The sequence below is a fragment of the Ambystoma mexicanum genome, chromosome 1p, assembly GCF_040938575.1.
Source record: "Ambystoma mexicanum isolate Mex_15411 chromosome 1p, UKY_AmexF1_1, whole genome shotgun sequence".
In the NCBI taxonomy this organism is placed as follows: Eukaryota; Metazoa; Chordata; class Amphibia; order Caudata; family Ambystomatidae; genus Ambystoma; species Ambystoma mexicanum.
Window position 1 is genome coordinate 1,172,166,020 of NC_090921.1, and position 20,196 is coordinate 1,172,186,215.

Below are 20,196 nucleotides of genomic sequence, written 5' to 3' on the forward strand. Positions count from 1 at the left end.
AACCACACTCTTGTGACCCCTGATATGACGAAAGGTATGGTAGCGGTGATGGATTACTAATGGGTTTGTGGCCGACAAACCTACTTGCACCTCCCATCGTCCTGGAGGGACAAGTTTTCACTGGCCACCCTGCACTTAGTACTACTAGTAATCCCAGAAGAACACCTGAAGGAAAAAGAACTGCCCGTCAAGATGCGAACAGCCACTCAAGCACCTAAAGAAGCAGAGAGAGACTTGCAGATCAAACAAGAATTGTGTATGCTGCCAGAAAAAGAACGATTTCAACAGCTGAAAAGAAAGAAGAGATCAAACTATATCTCAAAAGACTCTTTCGCACTGCTCAGAGAAATACCTGACCAGTATAGACTGTTTAGCTCAACAGAGACTTGGCTCCTGGGGTACAAGCAGCTGCTGCACTTTTGTACCCCCTGAGGATGCCGAGAATGGGTCACTATCCTACATCATCGAGGCAGTGCACAATCTAGCCTTCATTGTGTCCCATCATGGCTGGGGGCAACAGTAAAAATAATGGTGCTTGTTATCGTGTTCTACTTGGTTCTCTTCTGCACGTGCCAATTGGGTCTCCGATGTGTCAATGTAGTACCAAGATGATGGGATCAATTGGGGGTTCTAATGCACCTTGCCATACAATAAACCGCGAAGCTCAAACTGATACTTTATGGGATGTAGATATGTCGGATGGGGATGAGTTTGTTACTGTAGAAGTAACGAAAGGGGGGAATATTGGGAAGGAACCACTGTCCTCCCGAACCCGCAAGCGCTTTAGAGTTAGGCAAGACCTCTTTAAGGCGCTATATAATGGACCACGGGGGAGGAGGGGCACTGGGAAGGCTCTCTCATGCAAACATAATCAAATGCACAGATATAGGCAAGCATTGAAGAAGGTAGTTATTGTCTAAATATAAGGCACAACTAACTATTAGTTGAATAGATTTGTAATATCCGATTCCAGGCATTTTAAAAGCTTAACTAAGGCTGTAGATGAGTCAAAGTCCCCCTCCTTCCCAGAAGGAATGTGGTCTGTGGGATTCAAAATAGACTGCAGGCTTAGTGTGCAGTGTCCGTCACCATGGCCAGCACGAACTGACTCACCAGGTAGCCACTGTCCATCAAGAGTCCATGGGTGTTAAAAATAGGACTCATGTTTTTGTGCGGCAAAATGCAGAATGGGATAAATTATAAGTATTAAGTGTGGAGGAAACTACAGGACCCAGATAACGTTAGCAGGAGGAGTGAACTATGGATAGAATTAATGAAAATTGTTTGTACATACAAATGTTTCGTTTTTTCTTGGAATAGGCCTCAAGATTTGTAAAACTCTGCAGAGCTAAAGTGCGTTTTTTCCATAGCAAGCAAAATGTAGAACAGCATGCCCTGACAAAACTGCTGACAACGAAGAAAGAAGGCTTTGGAGCATCCCTATTATGGAAGGACGGAGGGATTTGGCTGAAGTCATAATCCATCTGAATAGAGGATCCTAGGGGTCCTCTATTCAGAATAGAGAGTACCCATAGGTTTCTCACACCTCCAACTTCACAACTAAAAACACAGGACAACCTGTCCTCACTCTCCTCTTCCCCACCGCTCACTCCCCCACCTGATTTCAGGCCTTCCTTGGCCCCACTCCCCCACCCCCACACTGTCCTCCTTCCTGCCCATAGCATCTGATGAGCTCTCCAAAGTGGTCCACTCTATGAAAGTCTCCTCCAAACAGGTGCTCCCTTGCTCCTCCAGAACTATCAAGAACAACATTGCTTCTCTTGCTCCTGCCTTAGCTGACCTCTGTAACCATTCCTTTGGCGCTGGCCCTTCTTGGGCAAACTCTTGGAGAAGTTCGTCATCCCCCAACTGATCCACCACTTGTGTGCTGTCTCCATGACCACCAGTCTGGCTTCAGAGCATCCAGAGGCACGGACACTGCACTCCTGAACACACGTGAAGACCTGCTCTCTAACCTTGATTCCAACTCTCCTGCTGTTCTCATTCTCCTTGATCTTTCCTCTGCTTTTGACACAGTCAATCATTCCATCCTCATAAAACAGTTCTGTGATACCCTTGGCATCATGCACCGGTCACTGGACTGGCTGACTTTCATCCCATCAAATCGTCCCTCCCAGGTGCAACTGTTCCTTTCCTCTCCTCCAACTCACTCTCTACATGCAGTATTCATCAGGGCTTCAACAACTATCTTGCCCACTTGATCTCCACCTACTCTCCTAATTTCCAGTGTTTTGCCAATGACAGACTGCTCTCTTTCAAGTTTCTCTCCAGTTCCTCTGCTTTTCCCTCCCTTATTCCTGACTGCCTGAATGCTATTCATGCATGGTGCACTGCTAATGATCTCTATCTTAATGCCAGTAAGACCAAGATCCTTCTAAATGGGACCCCTGCTCCCTGCATCCCCCCTTCTCTCTGGCCGCCCTCCTTGGGTCCTTTCCCCTCACCATCCAGTGAGGCCAAAAACCTTGATGTCATCTTTGACTCCTCTCGCTCCTTCTCCCCTTACATTATGGACCATGCCACGAAGGCCCACCTTCACCTCCTTAGAGGCATTCTCCACTTCCTCAATTTCCCCCAGAAACTCAATGTCTCAAGAGCACTGGTCTGCTCTAGGTTAGACTACTGTAATAGCCTCTTCCACAACCTGCCTCTCTCCTCCCTTCGCCCCCTTCAACTAGTCCAGAATCGGACTGCAAGACATATCCTTGGCCTGAAGCCAAGGGGCTGCATCTTTCCAGACCTAAAATCTCTCCACTGGTTCCTAATTGCTTGCGAGGATCAAATTCAAGACACTCTGCATCAAACACAAGGCTTTCTAGGGCCTGGGACCCTGCTATATCCAGCTCTCTCTCCCCAAATACCTATCTGCTAGAGCCCTCCGGTCCACTAGCTCCAACTATCTGCAGGTCAGACGTTTTGCCAAGATGAGAGTGGGGTTAGATCTCCTTTTGTCAGGTGCCTCCCTTTGGAATGGCCTCCCTGCCCATCTCAGACTCGAGTCAGACCTTCTTAAGTTCCGAAAACTTCTTTAGACCTTGCTTTTCTCTACATCTTCCCTTCTCTCCCTCCCTTGCTAAAGCCACATCTGCCGCTGTGACTGGCAGCCTGGTCCCTTTTGAGTCTTTCTGGCTACCAGGTCCTCCTTGACCAGTCTTTACCAGCACTCCCTGCTACCAGCACTGCCTCTAGTCCCTGACCAGCATCCCTCCTGAGTCTGGTCCTCCCCCTCGCCACACTTAGTCAGTGTTCCCCACCACCAGCACCTCCTGGCACTTACCCTTGTGCCCACCTCAGCTCTTGACTAGCCCAGGGGCCCGCCCTAGGTTAGGCAGAATTGCATACAGTACCCTCTGGGACCACCACATAAAATTAGGACTACAGGTGTAAGCAAAAACCAACCTTTTGTATAAGTCTGTACTACACAGTTTGTGGTAGCAAGCTGAGCAGCCAGGCTTATCTCAAGAGGGAATGCGAGCAGTACAAGAGGTTACACAGAGGTTTTACAATCACAGTGGTTCAAGTAGACACTTACACTCAAGGTTTCTTGGAAAAACACCTATTAATTTATTACACAATCATTTAGAAAACATTCACTAGAAGGAGGCAACTTAATATTATATACAAACACTTCAATATCAACCCAATAAGTTGCTGAACAAATTAGGTGCCCCTGAAATAGTAGCAAAATGGCATTTCAGTTACTTTCAATGGGAGTAAAAAGGCACAAGTTAGCAGAATAGATCAGAAATACTTTTATAGGCAGTGCAAATAGTTTTAGTTCACTAGAGGACTCGATTCAGGTCAATATGCCTAGGCCAAAGTCAACAAACTAGTGTCTAAGATAGGAAAGAGCTGTTCTTGAAGTAAACGGTAAAGTCTTTGCCAAAGTTCTCAGAAGTAGTTTGTACGAAAAAGAATCATATGTTGGGTCACAAGCTGATTGGGTGTGCAAGTTGGGAAAGTTCCACAAACTTTCACCACGAGAGATGCGTTCTCTCACTCGGGTTGGCACAGTACCTTAATATGAAGCAAAAGAAGCAGCTGAAGACGTTGGTTCCTGACAGTTCCTGCAAGTCTCACTGTTCCTGAGCCTCAGTCTTGGGGACAAGAGGGAGGACGTCGGGGGACTCCTGCACGGCACAGGATCGTCGGAAAACACAGACAAAATGGAGTCACTACAGTCAGAGTAGCTGTAGTCAAGCACACAAGCTGGCGTCCCTCCCCCTGGTTAATCCTAACCAGCTCAGAGAATGGTATCCAGGTGGCTTACGAGTTGTTTGGTCCCACCAAATCAAAAGGAAGAAGTCTCCCATGAAGGGGCTTCTCTCTCGACAAACACACATCAGGATAAGGGAGTTATTCCCCTGGCCTTAGGTAAGTTAGTGGTAGGGTCAGTTAGCATTAGCTTTTGGACTGCGGACATATTCCTTTTGGACATTCACTCACTAGCACCTTAGTTATTCATACAGGCAGGGAATTCTGCATAGCAATTGGGATAGTTAGTCCTTCATATTATTATTTAATAAATACACCTTGCAAATGTCCTCCGAGAGTCTGCATCCTTCTTCTGATCCGCCACATATGGTATCAGAATTGGGATGCTTAAGTTCCAAGATAGAAACAGCTCCAACACTCCCAAGAATATATGGTGACAACTATAGACCACCTCAAACCAACTGGTCTCCTAGGCATAAAGCCCTCCTTTGGGATAAAATCCCAAATCCATGACACCTACTGCACTGAAATGTAATCTTCCGGACTCTGATCGTGAAGAAGTCCCAGACAAACCAAAGGGCAATGAAAAACAATTGGGAAGAAGCCGGAAGTGAATATTCGGAGACCTCTATCTCCTCAGCCTACCCCAACATCTCTATGAGAGCCTTAGGGTCCCGCCTGGAGCACTTGGTATAGCCCATCAGATCCAAGTGGATCAACGGCTCCAGGAAGGGTTGGTGCAAGTGAGAACAAATCCTCCATCCTGCATAGTTCCACATGGCATTTTACAACTATACCAAAATGGGTTGCATCTGGGCGCGTTCTTTGTAAATTTTGAGCAGCTCGCCACCCAATTTAAGTGGGCCGAGGACTTTTTCAGAAATTAAACGAGAATTATTAAACCGAGTAGAACAAACAGATGGGTTTTGCCGCTTAAAATATAGAGACATTGGTTTGCTACCTAATGAAACTCCACTAGAACTAGCTGGAACACTCTTACTCAATGGTTAGAGAGGAAAACCTTGCCTGAAGTTCTGGAAACCCTAGCATTGGAACAACATATTACTGCCCTTCCCCCATTTTCACAAAGAGGGATATTGCAACAGCTTCAACCCTCCCTTGAGACACCTATACAAGTAGCACAAGCTCACTCAGAAGCGGCCACATGTATTAAACATATGGGGAATCAAGTGTAAATAAGAAGTGAAGTTCAGCCATAAGTTCCTATCACCAGAAATATGCCCAAAGACTGAGAAAAGTACTACGTGAGAAAATCTGAGCAAAGAAACAACCCAAAAACAAATCCTTCTAGGACCAATAACTAAATCCTGCATAACCACCCCCCTCTGTCACCCCCCCACCCAAACCCCCGAGAAGAGGTAGGGCAAATTAAATCCTCTCTTCCTAGTCCCCCTTTATGTTTTTCAAGTGGAGAAAAGGGACATATTGCTAGGTTCTGCCCCAAGAATAACCCAGAAGAGCCTATGGAGATAGGATTGCTAACAGCAGAACACTGCAAACAGGGGGATGAAGAACTAGAAACAGACCCGACAAAACTGAAATGTGTTACTGCACCTCCCAACTTTTTAAAGCCTATGAGAAGGTGCAAATAAATGGGATATGGGCAAATGCCCTCAGACTCAGGAAGTCAACAAAGGGCTATAAGAGTTGACCTCCTGTATCCCAAGGAAATATGAGGCACACAGGCAGTGAGAATAACCTGCGGGCATAGGGATTTAGAGACCCATCCTAAAGGACTTTTGTCCTTAACAGTTAGGAACCAACCCACAACCATGAAAACGGCAAAAGTACCTGCTCTGCCAGAAGAAGTTATCATAGCTACAGACTTCCCAACTTTTAGGGAACTGTTAGCACCTCCTATGGCCCAAAACAAGAAACCTCTATGGTCCCAGATACAATTCTGGGAATCCTCAATCAATTTCTCTGACAATTTCATATGGAACTGGCGAGAAACCACTCTTCTGACCCAGAGAGCATAAAACCCAAATCTCAGACAACTAATACAAACGACCACCTACCAAAAAAAGGGGAAGCCACGAACATAAGGGGAAGGGGATGTGACGAATTAAGGGAATATGTCCCTTCTGCCACAGGGGAAGCCCCCCTGTGAGGCTAGAGAGTTGAGTGCACGTCGCAAAACCCTCCCCTAGGGGTCGAGCCAAGTGGCACCTCACCGGAGAGACTCCCGCTTAGGGGAACAGTACTCCCATTCCTGTGAGGAACTCCCTTAGCCAATTTAATTGATGGCATACATGGGACTATTTAATATGTTAAATACTTCCAAGAAGAGAGACTTGACTGAAGAGAAGCACAGAGAAGCAGCATTCTCCATCCAGCGTCTTCCCGTCAGCTGATCTGCCGGTTTAGCTCTCCCGGCATCAGTCTTGTTCTTGCAACAACTACAGTGCATGTAGCATGTGCTCTTGGCTCCCAGTGATCTTAATTACTCAGTTAATCTTCTTAGTCACAGTACATACATTTTTAGGGCAATGGTAGTCGGTTTCTGATAACTTGTATGGAAAGTCTGAAAAAGGGTCCTCAGTGCTTTTAAAAGGCAAGTCAGTTTTGAGACTTGTATGCTGAGTTTGAAAAAGTGTTTTCAGGAGTCTTGAACGGCAAGTCAGATTTTAAAGACTTGTAAACAGATCCTGTGAAAGTGTTTCCAGTACCTTTCCTAGGTGGGCGAGGGGCGGTATGACAATATGCCATTAGGGCACGGGGAATGGCAGCGGTATCCTCAAAAGAAAAAGGGGTATACCATGTCATGTCTGATGATGTCAAGACACCCTGCTGAGGGCTGCCTTGCCCCATGTGATCATCCCTACGGTCAGGATCAGGTAGCGGCTGCCGTGAGTGGTCACTGCCGGGAAAGGAGTAATGACACCACTGGATTCATCACATCAGGAATAAAGAGATGTTGTCTCCTTAAATGGAAATCACCAATTCACTGCGAAGAGTAGGTGAAAGAAGAGTACTCACATGAGAAAGAGAGAGAGCAGAGAGGAACGCATACTGAAGCAGGGGCGCTCCGCTGGTAGCGTAACACCAGCAGTAGGCAAAGACGCAAGGGAATGCAGAGTTCGCGAGATCCAGAGTTGCCTTGGACCGGCAAAGCAAATGCTGTTAGCCCGGCATGCACGGGAAATGGAAAGCAGAGACGACAGTCAGAGATTCGGGGGTGGTGTGGCTACGAAATCTTCATGGTCGGCATGCTGCCCATGCAATGACGCCGACACCATCCTGGGGAAGCCACAGCAAACAATATGGCTCCCCATCGAAATACAGATAAGCCGGGAGAAAAAAAAACGTGAGTCGTACGGTGTGAACAAGCCAAAAGTGAGACGGAGAACAGGAGGAGATCAGTGGCCCGTATGAATCCTGCAGACGTTCCCAAACAATACAGAATATAACAGGGAACATACAAGGTGAAAAGAGACTCATACGCTGCAAGAAACTCATCCAACTACAAGTGAAAAAAGCTTGGAACCAAAGTTATGATATTTGAACTGCCTTAATGAAAGAAAGAGAATAAGGAATGTACCAGAGGGGGGAGATCAATAGAATTAGAATAGCAGGAGAAACGCGTCTCGGTGCAAGTGAGAAAGGTTCAGAAGCAAACTCAAGGGAGGTGAACTGTATTAATGACAAAGAGAACAATAGACATCCCTGAGAGGAAGATCAATAAGACAAGAATACCACTACCCTGGGAAGAGGGAAAGTTAACCCATGGCCAAGAGTCAAAGAGTGGAATATAACAGAAAGAATATGATGAACTGAAGGAAAAGCTGAACTATAAGTCTTCAGGAAACAAGAATCATCCAGGAAATTATTCTTAGCCAGCTTATGCAAAGCCCAGTGTTGGGAAGAATTCTCAGAAATGAGCCAATTCCTCTCTACTTTAGAGACCGCCAGCTCTTTTGCTGGACTTCAGGACTTTTAATTTTTAACCTGGAGAGAGTGAGCCCTTTTTTCTCACCCTCACATGTATTTTTAATGTGATTTGGACTGTGTTTCTTTTAAACTTTGGAATCTGACAAACTCCATAGGCATCATCTTTACATTGTGACACACAGCACCTTCAATGCAGTGGCACAGGGAAGTCTCTAAGATTTCCCAAAGGTTTAAATACCTTCTCTTGGATAAACTACTGTTTCCAAGAGTAGTGAAGTGAAATTGACTTTACTTACATTTTGTAACTTTCTAGACTCAGCACACACTATCTTACCATAGGGTGCTGGAGGGGTTATTTAGTATCCCTGTTGACTAGTTTGGCATGTAACATTTATATGTTACCCTTTCTACAATTAATGGCTGGTGGCAGTGGTTTACTTTTTACTACCATTGTGTGTTTTTTTACTGCGCACTGCAATTGCAGCCTTGGTAAAGCACCCATGGGTGCCCATTTTGTCAAAATGGCCCCGGTCTTCTTTTTTCACCATTTCTTGTTGGAAAGGTCCTTCTTGAGATTTACTCTGCGTGCAAAACCAGGCATGGTCCCTTTGTTTGTTTTGTCTTTGGCGAGACTCACGAGTGAAGCCCGCCTCTGGCTCCAGTATGTCTGGCAGGGCAGGAAAAGAAGAGGTGCCCGAACACCCTGTGCTTAATCCCCTTGTTTACAGGCATGCACCCAAAGGTGATTGGCCGGCTGGCTGTCTGGCAAGGACAGCCACCCTGCTGTGTAATTGACAGCTAGGCTGGAATGAATGAGAGAAACCTGCACAAAAGGTGAGGCTTTTTGGCTTGGAAGGCAGAGTCGACCACTGGACGAAGGAATCCGAAGAAGAACTTGGAAGAGACACCTGCTGCAACTCCTGGACCATTGGTTTGCCCGGTGAAGCCCTGCTGCTGTGCTGAAACTCCGAATTTGTTTCGACTAGAGAAGCCCTGCAAGCACGACTTCTCCCTTTGAGTTGGTGGGACCAATCAACTCCAAAGTAAGCCCGTCTGGAAATCCTCTCAGAGCTAGCTGTACCTCCACTGCTGCTGCTGCTGCTGGAATCGAAGTGCCAGGGAGAGGAACACCAGATTGTGTGCGTTGCTTTTAAGTCGGACCCGAGTGCCAGGAAGATCCTCCGGAGTTCCCTGAAGCAAGACTGACCAAGCCTGAGCCACCTCAACAGAGTCCGGGACCCCAGATGTGAGGAAAGTCCAGAGTGGTATCCGAGAACCGCAGTGTTGCTATTTGCTATCAGACGCCAGGAGCTGAAACACAGAAGAACCGCTGAATTGAAGTTTGACCTTTGCTGCCTCCGACCTTCCCATTGCAGAGCAGGAGTCCCCAGACGTCCTCTGCCTTGTCCCCACAACTGACGCTCAGGACAACAGGATCTACAGAGCTGTACAGGAACCAAAGCCAGCTGGAACCATTTCTTCATACCAGAGGTACTGTAAAGTCTAAGAAAACGTACCTCTTGTGTAGCCTTACTTGCTCTTAGTTGAGACCCGTCTTGGTTACCTGCCAGAGTTGCTATAGCTTTGCCCCTCACAAGCCTCCCAGCATGTGGCCAGTAAAGTGTTCTATTTTCTACAGCCATTTCGAAAAACATTGTGCAAGACTATTTTCCTACCCGCAAAGAAGATCGTCAGCTCCCTTAGACATTGTGCAATTAACATTGGCTGTCATGGTTCCCTGAGAGACTCTTCTTCCCTTTGACTCTGTGCTTTAGCTTTGCCTCAGGAAAGGGTTCAACTTATTTGACATTGGAAGGTGTTTAAAAGTACTTACATGTTTGTGAATTATTTGTTAACCTTTGTTTTATTCCTCCCTTCGATCTTTTACACCAAACCCAGTATTGCTCTAAATGTATCAGTGATAAATCAATGTCCACAGTGTCCTAGATATTTAAGTCACCTGAGGGTGTGGGAAGTGTCAGTGTGCCATCCCCAATGGGTAACATCTGATTTAGAGAAACTAAGAGTGTGTTTTGAAGTAGAAATCAGTATTATATGTGTTACATATATTGCTCCCTTCTTGTCAGTCTAGAAAAATTGATACCTCTCATATGTAACGGAAAACGTATTTTGATGGCCGTGGGCCAACCGTCTCATGCACGATATGACAGACATATAGGTTTCCGAGTTTGCCAATGAACGGCCATTTTGATGTAACAAGAATCGCCATTTTGTTTTCTAACCATTGCTCATTGCTTTCTGTTCTTATTGCTTCGCAGTACATTTTCTGCTTACACTGCTCGACTGTAAAACATTGTTGTCTGCACGTAAAAGGACAAGGCCGCAGGGATAACAAGAGTTCGTTGAAACACAACGTAGGCAGCGCCAGGAAGAATGCCCGGCTCCCTCCCGAATGTAGCCTTGAAGCAGAGCTGCAGGGCATTTAATCATTTCGCAGCTGCCAGCCAGTCTCGTTATATGGTAGAATATGTTTAGAATAAAGCAGCTAAAGGCTTGAATTATGCTCTTCTTACGGCCCCCCCTTTACTGAGCCCTGTTAGAGCGTGTCGGCTCCCAGGACACAAATAGCACCTCATAGATAGCAAGGTCTGGAATGTGACTCTTCCCCAGTATGTAGCTTGCTTCCAAGAACAGAAGCACAGTGTTCTGTTCAACAACTGAACGAATCCTCTGCACTTACAAATTGCATATTGTTACTAGAATAGATGTTTGAAGGTGTCATAATTGTCGAAGGTGTCCATCATCACACCGAGTTCAAAGAAACCCAATAAAGGAGGGTGTTAAACATGTCATAGCGGATTGTTTGATATGCATTTTGTATATATGTAACTGATGTACGTAATTCACTCTCTTGCGTCCCTCGAGGTCTAGAGATGCATGTCGCGGGGCGTGAGACCGAGTTGGCCAACTGAGACTTTTTGCTTTGCAATAAACCCTAGCTTTTGGAATACAACCTTGTGTCTGGCGTATCTATCGTGTGTGGTGACTCGCCTTGTTTCCATAGACGTAAGGGACCCCTAGGGGCCCCTTTCATTCTGAAGGCTTATACAACTGACTGAAATAAATTAATAATTGTTTTTAGCAAGAAACCTTGAGTGTAAGAGTTTATTGAATAACAGTATTGTGAAAATCTGTGTCACAACATTACTGCTCACATGGACCCCTCTTGAGATAAGCTTGGCTGCTCAGCCACACTACCAACCTGTGTAGTTCAGACTTCTACCAAAGGTTGGGTCCCTATTGCCAGGAGGTCAAGGTTATTGTAGTGCACCCAAAGGGTACTGCATACAATCTTGCCTAACACCCATAAAGATTGATCCAAGGATTCGACAAACTAGGATGAAGGAATTGATGTAGAGCTGCAGTAGTGTCAAGCGTAATGAGCCTGATAGTGGTTGGGTGAAAACACCTGTGCCCGGGACCTTTGAAAATGGTAACCGAACTTTGAGAGAGCGTTTGAGAGAAGACGCAACACCTCAGTTGAAGGCGGACAAAAGCTGCAAGCACGAGCCGGTGTGGCGGAGCAAAGGTGGCGATGCCAGGAACAGCAAGAGGATTCCTGGGCCTCTGGCAACCTGAGAGAAGCAGCGTTGTCCTTACCGGGGCCAAAGAGAAGCTGATGTGCAGAAGCAGAACTGAGAGAGAGACTGGAGAAAGGTCAGAGCCGCCCAGAGTGAGAAGCAAGTGGCAGTGGCAAGTGAGACCAAAGACACTACACACAGCCGGTGAGTCTGTCTGAGCAGAGTGGGGTCCTCGGGGCATTTTGGTAATTGCCCCAAGGAGAATTTGAACATTGTGAAGTCACAGAAAGTAAAATAAGTTGATTGTGTGTGAATTGAAAAGGACAGAGTGCCAATTTGAATCCTGATAAAAAAATGAATGCAAATGTGCGGAAAGCTTAAGAAACAAGTAGATATACTAAGTTAAGAAGGTATACGCTAATTGAATGTAAAGAGGAACTATAATATATGAGAAGTCCCGGCAAGCAGATACCAGGCAGTTGTGAATACTAGCGAAGTCCTGGCAGTAGAGTACGATAGGCAAATTGGAAGTAAAAGAAGAATCCTAGCAGGGGAGTATACCAGTCAAATTGCAAACCTACACGGAGTGTCAAGCAGAAACAGTGTTTTGTTAAACAAAAAAGGAACTTGTGTTAAAAGAAATAACTTTTGTTAAAGAGGAATTTACAAGGCTGGATAGCCTTTTGTCGAACAGTATTGTTGTGGGCAAAGTAAGACAAAGAACTGAGACCCAGAGACATGTGTGATACCAGTGAAGAATCCAGGGGAAGGGACACGCCTTCTGGAAATAAAGTCTTTTCCATTATGGAGAACATTTACGTTGGAGCGATTATATTTTTACTTGAGATCACTTTTTGAAAATAAGGTTAAAGACATTTCCCTTTTCACTTTATTATTTTATTTATAGAAACAAGGGTCAGGATAGAACGTTTGGACACAAGGAAGGCTCTGGATTTCTGGCATCCTGACAAAGACAGATCCTTAGTTTTTGGTTTAAGGTAGGGACATTCCTCTTAGAGCAGGGTCAGAGAGGCATTTTCCCAACCCATTTGAGTTAAGAAAAGTCTTTAACCAAAAACATGACAACGTTGTGACCCCTTTCCTTTCTGACCCCTCACAATACCTTGGATCACCTACAGCCAATGCCTTCAAAATGGGACCTTTTTTTGATGCCCAGTTTGACATTTATGCTCCCCAGAGGTGCTATGTGACAATAGTTGACCCCTCCTTTCGTTTTCTGCTTCTGCGGCGGTATTCTCCACCTTGAGGGTTGTCCTTCCAAGTATCTTCTTTGTTGGGATCACCTCGTCTGTGCTCTTGCTTTGCGTTCATTTCACAACAACTAGAGACCCCCAACCACCGCCAGCTTCACCCAAGTCCAACAGTTAAACACACTAGTGCACCTGCTGATCCTGGGCTGCATTTGCAGGATCCAGCCCCTTGAGTACTTATCGCATGGCCCTTGGACCTTGAGGCCACAATCAGACTGCCCCTTCAGGGTCTCCTGGGCCAGGTGCAGAGGGGTTTCTCTGCTCACCCTCTATTATGATCATGACAAATAGGTAAACTTGGAGCTCACACTGCAGTCATGGCCAGCTGGTTCTTGAACCTTTGGCTAGCTATCTGTGAGAGAACCCAGACTCCAAATCGTGATATGTTGCACCTCCTGCTAGACCTATGGTAAGAAGTAAAAATTTACTAACTTTACCCCATAACTATGCAGGGCCTATTGAGTTTGTCCCGTTGTTCCCTATAGAAGAAGCTTTTGGAAACTTTGTGAACTCGTAGAAAGTGACTCAAACAGGTACTTACCTGGATTGGCACACTTTTCACCAGTCCTGCCTAGGGGCTGTAGAATTCCCTCAACAATTAGTATAATTTTAGAACATACCAGTGATTTCACATACATTTTAGTATAATAAATCACTACAGTTCAGAACATTGTTGTACCAGACCTATATACCTATACAGATAGATTACCGTTGCAAATTATGGTTAGTTGTTTTCTACTGGTTTGTTGGGTGAACTGGGAGAAGTGTAGTGGTGGACCCAGCACTATACTTCATTGACTTGAAATTGTTTACCCCTTTGGGTCTTTTTCTTAATTCTTTAATCCCTTTCCCTTCCTCTAGGACTTCCCTGCAGGGCTTTGACCTCCAGGTGTGTGGAATTATTAGATAGCAGTATTAACGTATTACGTTTTTTTTTCCAGTATACATATAAACGTATTCCGTTTTTTTCCAGTATACATATGTATGCGAAAGTATTTTCCCCAAAGTATTTGACAGTGTTTTAACCTGAATGCAAAACTAAAAGATATATATGTTGACTGTATATTCTAAGAGGTGTATTAATTTAGTGCATGTTAGGGCCCAATTGTACTTTGGTACCAGCCCATTCCATACTAAGAGTAAAGCATACCTGCTCTGTCACACTACCAATTGTGAGAGTTGGTACTAACTTGAAAGACAACTGATACTTCACCAAGGATAGATCTTCGTGCACCCCTCACCTCAATCAGGAATACATTTTTCTGTAAAGTGAGATAGGGAAGGATGTGTGCCTGTTGTCAAGAAAAAGGGCAATGCCTGCTGTGGGAGACCAGAGTGGCCCCCACACCAGTAGCGAGGACAGAGGAGCAGACATACCTGTAGTGGGGTGGCGGCAGCTGCTGGATAACATCATGGACTCGGATCAGACGGTCTCCTTCACTGTGGAAAGACATTGCTTCCTGCAGGAGGGAGGAATAGATTAAATCAATCTCCATCTCTGGGTACATGGTACATGTCAGCTCAACCCCTCTCTGTAACGGATATGTGAGCTCTAACCATTGATGCAAGGCATTTCTCCCTCCCCCCCAAACCCCGCACAGAGATGTACTACTCCTCCTGGTGTGTATCACCCCATTACTGCAGATCAAACAAGCCAGTCCTATTGCTCTGTAAAAGGCAAGAATCAGCCCTTTAGTAGCGAAAGTTACACTTTTGCCCAAGTATATGAAATAGTTCAGCCCCACACCCCAAATGGACATGAACAAGGTCAGCCACATTCCCCAGATTAATGAACATGCAAGCTATAGTGTGGGTATACGAAAAGGTTATCTGGGCCCATGTGCACAAGAAATGGCAAGTCCCACAAGCATCTCTCCAAATATAACTGCCCATTCACAACCCCACTGCCCGCTTCACGAAACAAAGAAGGAGGCTTCAGTCCCTCTTAGAAAGACAGGTTGACCCCTTCTCTCTGCATAGTGATCAGTACGGATACAGCCCCCTGTGTACAAAAGACACAATTGTTCACATAAAGCTATCTAGCTCATGCAGAAATTCCTTTACCCATCTTTCAGTCTCTAACACAAGACATTTTAGTCCAACTTGATTGGCAGCAGCTTACTTCCAGAATAGAGCTTGTAGTCCCTACCCGAGACTCACTCGCCTCTTGAACCAAGACAAAGCAGAATCTTTAAACTTCTGTTAATTTGTGCTGCAGAAACACTTAACTTGAGCATTGTTTTGATAACGCCCTTTTAAACTTTAAGACCAGAATTTCTTTTTAAACTCTACCATAATTCCAGGAAGATATAGCATAGATGTTTAAAACGTCACTTGCAGCTATGAGGATTCAGATGTCTAAAAGGTCAGTATTTTTCTCTTGAAGGTCAAACGGGGAGCCTTTTTCCCCTCATTCATTCTTACTTGCTCTAACCATGGGGACTTTGTTCTTTATGTTTTACCTTATTTTATGGAGTCTTGCTTGCCTCTTTTTCTCTTAAATGCATTTTAGAGTATTTGGTAATCTATATGGCATTATGCAGTAGAATGCGAAAGTGCACAAGTAAAAAGTCAAAATGTTAGAAAAATATCTGCTGCCACCAGCCCATCCAGGACAAGATGCAATTGTAAACACAAAGTTACAAAAGAAAACATTAAAAGGATACAAAGTATCGTAACCACACTTCACTTTAAGGTGATAAATGCAGCTTTCAATATAAAAGAAATCCACTAAGGAAACAATGAGCCAGATTCTCAAAAAGAAGCCCAAATGAAAGGAGTGCAGAGAACGCACTTGTTTTAATTGTGCTTCTTTCACAAGTGACCTGAGCATTTCAAGAGGGGCTAGACAGTGCCACAAAGCTGTGCTGTCCAGCCCTGTTCTATACATTAGTGTGAGGAGTGCGACAGACTCTGCACATTTCACAGAGACAGGATTTGGCCTAGTGCATCTCACCACTTGCACCAAAAATGTTTTGAGATTCTGACCCATAGTTTCCCAGTACTGATGGTCTTCAGACTGATCAGTGTCCCCATAAGGGTGAGCAAAAAGCAGCAGAGTGAGGGCTTTACTTACCTCTAGAAAGTGAGGTCAGCTAGCAAACAATAGAAAAAAGATAGTGTTTCCCATAGAAGGCTATACAAAGAAAACAGGAAAAAGAAAATCCAACTCGCTGCATGTTAAGCAGTTTTCTAAATGGAGAGCTGGAGGTCGTTCACTTTCCTCAGCGACTCCCTCCTGTGATTACCTTCTTATCTCTAGGCGTCTTGAGCATGACCTCCTAAAGTTCAGAAAAAGCCTCAAGACCTTTCTCTTCACCACTTTCTTCTCCTCCTCTCTCCCTTGCTAGTCATACAGTAGCATGACAGATGTGCAGGCCACTTATGTTTCCCCGGGGCCTTGACCCACCACATCCCTCATCACAGCCGCTGTCTTTCTACTGCACTTACTTATTTCACCCTCATGGGTGGTTGCACTTATGTTCTCTCCTCTTAGCACTTCATCCTGAGCACTTCACCGTGAACACCACAGCACCTATCCTCTACCCTTCTCGCATCTGCACTTGCACGGTCTGAACACTCACAAGGCATAGTAGGTTTGTCTTCCCTCCTTTTATCCTCATTATTTGTACTATTAATTCAATTATTTATCATTGTTGTAATTCATTGTTTACTTTCCCCCACGCCGTTGCCCTGTGAGCACTTTGAAACAGTTTTTGCTAATTGTATATACGCCTAACAGATGACCAATAAATAAATAAATCATGGGTGCTTTGATCACTGGGCTAGTGGGACTAACCATTCCAGACCCCGGCACGTTGATCCTGCCCCTCTAGAGCCTTCCAGTGTGTCCCAGGACTGTCCTGTGGGCTGACACGCTCTGTCCATACCTCTGCTGTGCATCTGTCACCGTTCCAAGTTTTGCCTTGGAACTCTGCCGGTCTACAGCTTTGGGCAGAAGAACCACCCTCCTGCAGCTGCTACTCTCCAACGTGAAGATGGGCATTTCAGCAGTAGTCTCTTTGTCTTCGCCACGTGAGTCGCCTGCCACGGCCTTAGTGTGGTATTCTTTGGTGGATTCCATCATACCCTGTCATCGCAGGATTCATGGTGGTCTGCATCTAGGGTTGCCTGGGTCGTCCAGCTGTACAGCCTCAGGAACCATCAAAGCTAAGTCTGGAACAGTCGCTTAGCTGGACCCAATTCCTGATCTTAAAAATGGCCTCTGCCCCCATGACCGCTGAATCCCCTGAAACTGAACGAATTATAGAATTAATAGTGCCCAGAGACTGAGTGGAAACAGTAAGGAGAAGTTTGCATAGCTGTTTCCACTATGAACAGATGCACATTACTGACCCTAACGCTCCCTTGTGAGTAGAGGATCTTCTGGGTCCAGACGAATGTCTCCCTTCTTCTAGACAATGGATCGCAGTTCCACAGGTCTCAATCCCTTCGCAAGGCACAAAACAAAGTTCCAGGTTGAAATGTTAAAACGCAGTAAAGTTCTCAGTTCAAAAATCAACACTCCTTATTGCCCATAGTTGTTTCATCACTATTGTGATAATGGAGAATGCCTCCCAAATGCACGCATGCATGCATTGTAATCTTACTCCATGACCTCAAACATTCTGGACTTCGGTCCCTGAGAGCGTTCCCCCCCACAAGAGCATTGAGACTATAATAATGGTAAAAGGTGCTATATAAATGACAAGTACAATACAATACAATGAGGAACCTGAATGGATGGTCTGATGAAGCCACAATTAAGTAGCCTGTTAACGATGTGGTGAATCCGATTGAGTCATCACCGATTCCCCGGTGGTAACCTCCTCCCATGTGGCCAGGGGATGGCAGCCACTACCTGATCCTGGGGTCAGTAATATAAGGGAGGTTCACATGGGAGGAGACGGACTGTGGGGAGATGATAGGACTCCATCTGTAGAGACGTGCTATCCCTCTTCTTTCCCTACGAAGAACCTACCCTTGTCTGAAACCCTCATGGCTTATTGCCATATTTCCACTCTCTCTCCCATGAAGAGCAGGGACACCGCTTTGATTAGATCTGTGGAATAATCTTGCCATCCTGATGGAATTACCTTTTTTAATTTGTCTTATCAAACCAACAAAAAGGACTTGCCATCAAAATCTTTTTTATGCTCATACAAAATCTATACGAAGTTTGGATAATCTAGAGATGTAGAAGCTTGGAGCTCTACGTGGATCTAATCTGTGCAACCTCTCTTCCTCCTTGCCAGGATGTGGTGGAGGTTAGCAAGTCGGTAATCCAATTTTCTGTCCTACATGAAAATCTGAAATAATTTTAGGTAAAAAAGAAGGCTTAACACTCAGGATGACCTTGTCCTTGTGGAAAATTGTAAAGGGTGGTTTAGATGATAGTGCCTGCAATTCACTCACTCTACGGGCTGAAGTTAGTGCTAGCAGCAAAATGGTTTTAAACGTTAGCAACCTTAATGGACATGAAAGTAGAGGTTCAAATGGTGCACACAAGACATTTTAACACCAGATTAAGGTCCCAAACAGGAACCTGAAAAAGGATATGGGGGGGGAACACATTGGCGAGTCCCTTCAGAAATTATGTTACCAATGGGATCTTAAAATATGAAGATTCCTCAGACCAGCACTTAAAGATGGATAGCGCCACCAAATACCCTTTAAGTGTTCCAACCTGGAGCCCCAGATTGGCTAGGTACAGTAGAAAAGAGAACACCTCTGCTGTTTTTCATACTAAAGGGTCTATATTCTTGTCCTTGCACCAGTTGCAGAATTTGTTCCAACGGCAACAGTACAAGGACTTCGTTGCTGGCCTTCTGACGAAAGCAAAATCTCCATTACGTCATCCGGGAGGTCCCAATCCTTGTATCTCAGCCTCTCAGAAACCATGCGTGAAGGCTGAGAGTCTTGACCTCTGGATGGAGAACCCAACCCTCCTCTCGCGAGTGAAGGGCCTCTCTTTGTGGAAGACATATTGGAGGGCAGATGGACATGTCCAGAAGGTCCGGGTACCACATCCTCCTGACCCAATCCGGGGCAACTGGGATCATGAGTTTCCCAAACTTTCACAACCTCCTGATCACACGTGAGGAATGACGGGGACTGGAGGAAACGCGCACAGGAGTGGAAACTCCCAGTCCACCATGAACACATCTCCTAGAGCTCCTCTTGGAAGAAATTCCCTGGAGCAGTACAGTTCACACTTCCGATTGACATTGGTCGCAAACAGATCCACTTGTGGGGTTCCCCAAAGGGTGATCCCATGAAGGACTTCCTGAGCTAGTTCCCACTCGTGGGAGACTGTGCTCTGCCTGCTCAGAGCGTCCACCGCTGTGTTTGCCTCTGCGGCTAGCTGAACTGCTGATAGGGAGATTCCTTCTTGAATTGCCTAGTACCAGAGCTGCATTGCCTCTATGCACAGTGGTAGTGACCCTACACCTCCTATCTTGAGGTAGTACATGGCCACTGTGCTGTCTATCATTATCAGGACATTCTTTCCGCCTTCAGCACAAGTCTGATTACCCTCAGCTCCAAAAGATTGATGTGTAGTTTGGACTCTGATGGAGACCAACGACCGCTGATTGTCAGATCGATGGCGTAGGCTCCCCACCCCGTGAGTGAGGCATCCATCACTACTGTCATCTCCGGCCATGGTTGCCAAAAAGGTTCTCCCTTCAGAATGTTGTCATTGCAGGCCCACCACAGGCGATCCTGTGCGACCTTGCTTGGAACCTGAAGTAAGTCTGACATGTTGCCCGAGAATTGAGACCATTGAGTTCTGAGAGCCCACTGAAGGGATCTCATCCTCAGGCAAACCTCTGGCACCAAGAAAATGCAGGATGCCGTGAGGCCGAGCAACCTCAAAAAGTCGAAGGCCAGAAGACGCTGGGCCCTCTTAAACTTGGAGACCTGTCTGCAGAATGTCTTGACCCCTCACCTCGGGTGGCGAGATCTTTCCCAAGGATTTATCCAGTACGGCCCAATGAATTGGAGCTTTTGAAACGGTGTCATATGGGACTTCTTGTAATTGAGAGAAAAGCCCAGTCTGTGAAGAGAGTGGCAGATGACGATGAGATGATCCAGTGCTTGTTCGGGAGAACGCACTATGATCAGCCAATTGTCCAGGTTGGGGTAGACGTGAATCCCCCCCTCTACTGAGACTTGCTGCCACCACCGCCATCAGCTTGATGAAAACCTTTGGGGTGGATGTCAGCTCAAAAGGC

The 20,196-nt window shown here is 45.6% G+C and overlaps 1 protein-coding gene across 3 annotated transcripts in view; it reads right to left on the reverse strand.

The window, feature by feature from the left end:
- The window catches only part of ARHGAP33 (Rho GTPase activating protein 33), a 1,138,731-nt gene that overhangs the window by 246,849 nt on the left and 871,686 nt on the right, over positions 1 to 20,196 (reverse strand). For all 3 annotated transcript variants that reach the window (XM_069604876.1, XM_069604877.1, XM_069604878.1), the window contains one exon: positions 14,339 to 14,421. In XM_069604876.1, the coding sequence (XP_069460977.1) occupies positions 14,339 to 14,421 (83 nt within the window). The remainder of the gene's footprint in view (positions 1 to 14,338; positions 14,422 to 20,196) is intronic.